This window comes from Euphorbia lathyris, chromosome 10 (assembly GCF_963576675.1).
Source record: "Euphorbia lathyris chromosome 10, ddEupLath1.1, whole genome shotgun sequence".
Classification (NCBI taxonomy): domain Eukaryota; kingdom Viridiplantae; phylum Streptophyta; class Magnoliopsida; order Malpighiales; family Euphorbiaceae; genus Euphorbia; species Euphorbia lathyris.
This window is the reverse complement of record NC_088919.1, coordinates 6,440,946-6,448,882: the sequence shown is the minus strand read 5'-3', so window position 1 is coordinate 6,448,882 and position 7,937 is coordinate 6,440,946. Positions and strand designations below refer to the sequence as shown.

The 7,937-nt window shown below is 34.1% G+C and overlaps 1 protein-coding gene across 5 annotated transcripts; it reads left to right on the top strand.

Moving 5' to 3' along the window:
• The first annotated feature begins 1,749 nt into the window (after nt 1-1,749).
• LOC136209173 (pentatricopeptide repeat-containing protein At2g17670) lies at nt 1,750-7,602 on the top strand. 5 transcript variants are annotated; one of them, XR_010677420.1, is made up of 4 exons: nt 1,750-3,246; nt 4,186-4,403; nt 4,701-5,093; nt 7,141-7,602. XR_010677420.1 is itself a non-coding variant. In XM_066000571.1 (2 exons), the coding sequence occupies exon 1, from the start codon at nt 1,822-1,824 to the stop codon at nt 3,241-3,243; it is 1,422 nt and encodes a 473-aa protein (XP_065856643.1). In that variant the 5' UTR covers nt 1,750-1,821; the 3' UTR covers nt 3,244-3,246; nt 4,186-4,665. The 5 variants fall into 5 exon arrangements, 1 of the variants encoding a protein (XP_065856643.1); XR_010677421.1 differs by having other exon boundaries at nt 4,701-4,804; nt 7,141-7,594; XR_010677422.1 differs by lacking the exon at nt 4,701-5,093 and having other exon boundaries at nt 7,137-7,592.
• Nucleotides 7,603-7,937: the final 335 nt, after the last annotated feature.

Here is a 7,937-nt window from a genome sequence, read left to right as displayed (position 1 = left end):
GAGAAATTTACACACAAATTCAGATATGAAAAATTATTTCGGTACTAATTTAAATAATAAACTAAAAAAATTATTGTTTTTTTTATATATTTTAAGAACTATGTATGAATTAGACTAATGTATATTTTTCAGGGTTTAAGATTTATGAATTGAAGTCTAAAATTTATAAATGATGATATAAAAACATACTCTATTTATGATATATAGAAAATAATGACATATTGAGAATTATGTTTTATAATATGATTTATTTGTAATTTTATAATCCAATATAATTTTTATGAGGCCTTTTTAAATTCAGAAAAAGGTAAAAATCCATTATGACAGTTAATAAAAGGATACTATAAAAAGGCGTAAAAACCTTATGTTTTTGTAGTATAAGGTATAATATTTAAAAAGAATTAAATTTTTGAAAAGAAAAGTTTTAGAAGTGAAATATTGATAGTAAATTAATATTAAATAACATTTTTTTTTTGTTAGATTACATATATTTTACAGGATCTTTTAATCTACTTCAATTGTATTTGTTGTTTATTATCTTTTCATTTGTAATATTTTTTGTTTTAGCAAGAGCAGAAATGATAGATCTTATTATGCGTAGATCATTATATTTACGTGGTTGCAAAAGAAAGGACCGAGATCCGAAGATTCAGAGAAGTTTAAATGATGGAGATTGGATTACAAATGCTTATCTGCAAATTTGGAGTTTCAAAAAGTATATGTTTCTTGTTGTGCTTTTAATGGTTTCTTTTATCCATTGTAGTCATTTTCTTACCTTTATGGTTTCTCTACTAGGCATAGTCTGTACTTATGTAAGGTATTGTTCCTTATTTTCTTGTTATACTTTGATGTTTTCTTATCTATGAAATGATGTACTTATTTTATAAAAAAAAGGGTTAAGGTGCAAAAATACCCCTAACGTTTTGGGTCTGGAGCAATTTTACCCCTAACGTCTAAAATGGTGCAATTTTACCCTTAACGTTTGTAGCCAAGAGCAATTTTACCCCTAACGTTGATAAATTGGATCAATTTTAGAAATAATTCATCAAAATGTCTTCTCGGTCATGAATCTTATCATCTACACTTCACATATGCGTCATTTTATCAGTAACAAATCATAAACATATGCTGGGATGTGAAAAAAAATAAAAAAAAATATAATGTCTTTTGTATGAATTAGACAAAAAAATTCAAAAAATTCACCGAATTTGTAAATATTAATCTCCAATTCTATTATTAAACTACAAAAAACATGAAATTCTTTTTTTAGGATGAATTGATATGCAATTGGTGCAAAATAATGAATAAAAATATGTGTTTTATAATAGTATCTGAAATTGACCAAAATTACCAACGTTAGGGGGTAAAATTGCTCTTGGCTACAAACATTAGGGGTAAAATTGCACCATTTTAGACATTAGGGGTAAAATTGCTCCTGACCCAAAACGTTAGGGGTATTTTTGCACCTTAACCCTAAAAAAAAATTAATATTAAATATTTTATATTTTTTTAATGAAAAACCTTACACAAAATCTATTAAAAACCAAACTAAAAAATATAGAACGGTCAAGTTAAATTTTATGTCAATCATGGGAGAAATGTTAAGAAAAAAACTAATTAAGGATTTTGGATAAATAAGAACGATTATTTTAAAAAATTAGGGACCGAATTGACTTTTACGGTACGTGATAGGTACCTAATAAAGTAAAAGAAAATGTATTGGATAGAAACGGTGTAGTTTCTGTAAAACCCTAATTCTGTATTCGGAGCCCAAAACCCTTGTCGCAACGAGAAGAAGAAGAATCAGCAATTACAGTAGAAATGGGAAAAGTTCCACCTTCGTTACGTTCAGCTATCTCAGCAACAACACTAATCAAAAAGTCTCCGGCAGCTCCAACAGTATCTCCATCTCCACCTCCACCTCCACCTCCACAATTCCGTCACTTTCCCAAGAAAAATCCATCTCAACGTTCTCAGAAAACCCAGATTCAAACCTCCCCGGCGATCTCCCAACACAAGGAGGCTATCTTCAAGTCTCCAGATCTCAATGACGCCAAAAAACTCTTCAACTCCATCACTTCCACATCTAGATTTCCGCTCGACCTCCGTTTCCACAACTCTTTTCTTCAATCCTACGCCGCAATCTCCCCCATTGATGATTCAATTTCTCTCCTTAATCACATGGTCAAAACTATCCCTTCCTTCACCCCCGATCGATCTACTTACCATGTTTTAATCACCAATTCCTGTATAAAACCGGAGGACTCTCTTTCCTTGGTTCACCAAACTCTCAATTTAATGGTGAATAGTGGGTTTCAGCCCAATCAGGTTACTGCTGATCTTGCAGTTAGGGCTCTCTGTTCTGTTGACCGTGAAGATGATGCTGTTGAATTGGTGAAAGAATTAGCTTCGAAACATTCCAAGCCTGATTCTTATACTTACAATTTCCTTATCAAGCGTTTGTGTAAGTGTAGAGCATTGAGTACAGTATATGATTTTATTGATGAATTGAGGTCTTCCTTTGATTTAAACCCTGATATTGTTACTTATACCATATTGATTGATAATGTATGCAATTCTAAGAATCTCCGTGAGGCTACAAGATTGTTGAGTGTTTTAAGAGATTGTGGATTTAAGCCTGATTGCTTTGTGTACAACACAATTATGAAAGGTTACTGTATGTTAAGTAGAGGTAGTGAGGCTATTGAGGTTTATAAGAAAATGAAAGAAGAAGGAGTAGAGCCTGATCTTGTCACCTATAATACCTTGATTTTCGGGTTATCGAAATCTGGGAGAGTGGACGAAGCTCAAAAGTACTTGAAAATCATGGCAGAAACAGGACATTTTCCTGATGCGGCTACCTACACTTCGTTGATGAATGGGATGTGTAGAAAAGGGAATGTATTGGGTGCTTTGGCGTTGCTAGAGGAGATGGAAGCGAATGGATGCAGTCCAAATTCGTGCACATATAGTACATTGCTTCATGGGCTGTGCAAGGGAGGGAGATTCTTGGAGAAAGGCATCGAGTTGTATCGGGTCATGAAGGAAGAAGGTATGAAGCTTGAGACAGCTTCGTATGCTACATTGGTAAGAGCGCTTTGTCGGGGAGGTAAGGTTGCAGAGGCTTATGAGGTGTTTGATTATGCAGTAGAGAGTAAGAGTTTAACGGATGTTGCTGCTTACTCTACATTGGAGAGTACTCTTAAGTCGCTCACAAAAGCCAGACACCAAGGGCTTGTGTAACAGGTATTCTTTTTTTTTTTTTTTTTTTTTTTTTTTTTTTTTTTTGCTCTGGAGTTTAAATTTTGTCTATTTACAATTCTTATGTTGTGAAGATTGACAAGTAAAACTTAACTGTGCTAAAGTTTCGGCTTCATGTTCGAGACATTAAAGTTTATACTCATAGTCATATACAGAAGGGGATAATGGTTTAGTTGGTTTAAAATTTTCCAGAGAATAGGCGGATCAAGCACATCAATAGATCGAGGACTAATACTATCTTCGGACATAGGTTTTTCCAATAAATACTCACCACGCTATTCCATTATTCAGAAAGCAGGTGTCTAAATATATATTCTAGACAACAAATGTCTGTTTTATGTGGTCAATTTATTCTTCAGTCAATTTCTTTAAGCAAATTTCATACTCTGTTATTTGCTCGTGATAAAACTGTTGCTACAATTCTGCACATTTTGCGATGATTAGTTTCATTAGTTTCGGCCTCGTGCTTTTGTGACTATTTATCGGATAAACAAGAACGATGATTTTGTCTTCAGTAAGTCCTGTTATTGTTGGTATTTTTCATTCCCCTACCTCACCTCAGTCTTTTCTTCTTTGATGTGTTCAGCTGTCTAGTCCTTTCTTTATAACTGTATTCAGTCCTTTCCTTCCACTGCCTTCAACTTTCATAATGTCGTTTGTTGCTCTAGCAATCACGCACCATTTTGCACCCTTGTATGAGCTCACTATGAAGTTACATAATAACTGAAATTCAGCCTTTTCAACCTGAATTGATTGTTTCTAGTTTGCCCTGTATGGACATTCTTAGCAAATCCGTTTTGACTAGAAATGCTTCAATAAGTAAATGCCTCAAGGACGGACACGAAAGTGATGGTCTTTGCAATGCTCAACCAATATACCGTGATGCTTTCTAGCTAAACAATGTTTTTTCCTTCCTATCTTCAGGTCAATAAGAAATTACAAATAGCTCTCAATAGCTCAAGGTTATGTGTGCTCTTTGGCGGTTGGAGTTGTCAACTACGGTCCAAATCCATATTAAGACTGTCCAACGTGACATACAGTTGACTCAGCTGCTGCAAAAATGATGTATAGTACTTCCAGAAGGTCATATAAAAGTATGCTTGGCATGATTTATAGCCCCCAAATTTTTGAGCTCATCTTTGGTATGTCCTATTCTTAATTGGTTCCTTTATATGCAATACACAGTGTGAGCTTGGTATGCACAACTTGTGAACTTGTTATTTAATTACTATTCAATTGTTCAAAATTCAATGAGAACGATTATCAAACCGGTCAATTGTAACAGGGAAGGTGATACGTAATGAAGTTACACAATAAATGGAATCTTTATTTCATTACATTTAAACATATTTGTTTGTTTCAACTCAATCTATGCTATGTTCATGCTAAATTATAGACAATGTTCCTTTTTAATAATATCAGTTATTTTGTGAGTGTAGATGACAAGATTTAGATTAAGAAGACAATTTGATGAATTATTTCTCAAATTGATTAAACTTGCCAATGTTAGGGGTAAATTTGCTCTTTGCTGCCAACATTACGGGTAACATTTTAACACATTCGTTTCCACTCGATTTATGCTATGTTCATGCTAAATTATAGACAATGTTCCTTTATAATAATATTAGTTATTTTCTACATGTGAGCCTAGATGACAAGATTTAGATTGAGATGAGTTATTTCTCAAATTGAACCAACTTGCCAATGTTAGGAGTAAATTTGCTCTTTGCTACCAACATAACGGGTAACATTGCTCCCCACTATCAACATTGACGGGATTTGTGCACCTGATCTCCCCCATGGTGAAATTGCTCCCGTTTTTCTGATAACGGGTAAAAGATTGTACCATTTTAGACGTTAAAGTTAAAATTGTTTGTCAACTCTGTTAGACGTGCTTATTTAGCTATAATCCACTACATTCATGTCTATAATTACATGACTTCAACTTGAAATACAATGATACTCCTTCGTACTTCCAAGACTCCCCCCTTTCCAATCATTGTTAGGAATCTAAGTTTAGACGTCTTTGAGTTGTTGACCTGTCAACCTTTTTTATAAGGAAATGATCAAATTGATTAGCAGTGTTAACGTATTGAGTTTCAATAAATCCTTCTATGTATTTTTCATCCGTAGAATACTGAATCGGCAGCAATGATTGTCATAGTGAAGGGAAATTGGTAAAGATACTATAAAATTCAATCATTTTAGCTTAGAGACATTAGTTGGGATAAATTACATACGTGATGTATAACTTTTGCCATTTTTCACACTTTGATATCCAACCTTCAATTTTGCATACAAAACTGTACAACCTATCTCCCACTAAAGTGTACAATCGGTTAATGCGAAGTCAACGCGCCATGTTAGCAAATTGATCTCCTTAAAAGTCAAAAGTTGACTGGTTAATTTTGACTTTTAAGGATGTCAATTTGCTGACGTGGTGCGTTGATTTCGAGTTGACCGGTCATATTTACCGATGGTATACTTTAGTGGGAGATCAGCAAAAAGTTGTACAGTTTTCTGTCCAAAATTGAAGGTTGTAAACCAAAGTGTGAAAAAGGACAAAAGTTGTATACCACATATGCAGTTTACTCACACTAGTTGCCATGGCTATGTATTCTGCTTGAAGACCGAATTAGTATTTTACTTTTTGGATTTCCATAATATGAGGGAATTCCTCATAAAAAAGGCAATAACTTGTGATTGATCTCTTAATTTGTTTGCACCTTTCCCAATCAGCATCACAAACATTTTGAAGTAGAATAGACCTACATAAGGTGTTCCCTTTAAAGTTATCAATTTTGATCACTTTATTCCAAATTTAGGGGACAACCCCTTTAGTCACTCCTACTCTCTAAAAGTTGCATAATGTCTTTTATTTATTTTTTTAATTGGAGAAGATTTTGACCTTTTGCGTTCGGTTAACTTCGTATGCAAATGAAACGAATGCAGTCTAAACTAGAAGATAGAGCTCTGTAAAATAGAGTTTTTGTGACATTGTGCTTGTCTGGAATATTGTGTTTATTGGTTGGTTCGAGGCTTCATTTGAAGCACATTTGCCATTATATATTTGAATTCCAAGTTGTAAAAATAATTGTTTTGTCCATTGCTCGCCACTTTTCTTAGAATTCTCTATGATCAACAAATACTCTTGTAAGAGCATCTCCAAGAGACTCTTAGTGAGCTCTCTAAAAATAATATAAATAATTGACTCTTAGTGATTTAAGAGTGGCTAAGATATACCATCTCCAACAATGCTCTTTATATTCACTCCTTATTTATTATTTTATTATTAAAATTATTCTTTATTATTACATTACCAATAGTGTGAGGAGAGAGACACATCAATAATAAATTATTAATAAAAAATTAAGTTAGGAGGCACTAAGAGGTGGAGAGAGGCTCTCTATTAATAGAGATGATGAAAAGGCTCTTAGTGATTTGAGGAGCCACTAAAAAGCTGTTGGAGATGAATTTTCATTTTCTCTCCTCAAATAACTTAAGAACCAACTTAAGAGGCTGTTGGAGATGTTCTAACTTCTTCCAAAGAATTCTCTCGTTCTCACAAACTGCTTCATTTGATTGCCAACTTCCACGAACCAAAAAAAACCATCTGCCAATTCTCGATTTCCTATCATGGCAACTTCTATTTAATTAACTAATCAATTAAGTATTATTAACCAACTAATTTATAATCAATTAATCTAATTAATAAAGAAAATCAATTCATTAATTATAACTTGATTTAATTAATTATTAAGAATACAATGAGTATTTATTATTATTTTTTTCCATTGATTGTTGAACAGTGTAGGTGGTGCTGTTTTTCTCTCCCTTTGCTAATGTGGTTCCTTTTTTTTTTTTTGGTGGACAAGGAAGGGCTAAGCACCCCGGGGGAAAAAAACACAAAAACAAAGCAGGAAAAACCGGAGTCAATCAGGCCTTGCACTTCTCAAATCAGCATGAAGAATGTCCAGTAGGCCTGCAGGCGGCCTATCACACTCGTGATGACCAAGGGAGAAATTTCTTGCGAAATTTGCCAACCAATCCGCTGCTCGGTTACCCTCTCTGTGGGTATGAACAACTCGAACATTCCAATTTCGATTTAATAAGTTCTGGCAAGCCTCAATGATCCAGTAGTGCCGGTGGTTAACCGTACTGGTGGAATTCACACATTTTACTACTGTAAGGGCATCCACTTCAAACACCACATTCCTAAACCCCAGCTTCCACGCCAAGCTTATACCAAAATATAAGCCCCAGAATTCCGCAAGAGCGGCTGTACTTATACCCAGGTTGCAATGATTCCTTGTTTGTATGGATCAATTAAGAATTAATACATTAAAAGATAAAAATATATTAACTAATATTTTAATAATCTAATATCAGAACAGTCAGGTTTGAGCTAGGTCAAAACCCCATGCAGCGCCAAGATTTTTCTCAAGCCTTGACTAGCCATTTCATACCGAAAGAGTCTATCCCCTTTTAAGTGTTCCGTTAATGCATTCGCCGGTATTTCGTCCCGGAGGGTCTTTCTGTGTTTAAACCTCGTCCTAGAATGATATACACTATGAGATTGCTGGGAGTCCATAGTGTTCATAAAGTTCCCCTCTATAGAGATATCCTCATCTCTTCACGAAGGACATATGTCTAGTTCTCATCTCTCTAGTGGATGA

Excerpts from the sequence above, each read along its gene's own strand:
- LOC136209173 (XM_066000571.1), top strand. The coding sequence starts at position 1,822 with ATGGGAAAAGTTCCACCTTCGTTACGTTCAGCTATCTCAGCAACAACA.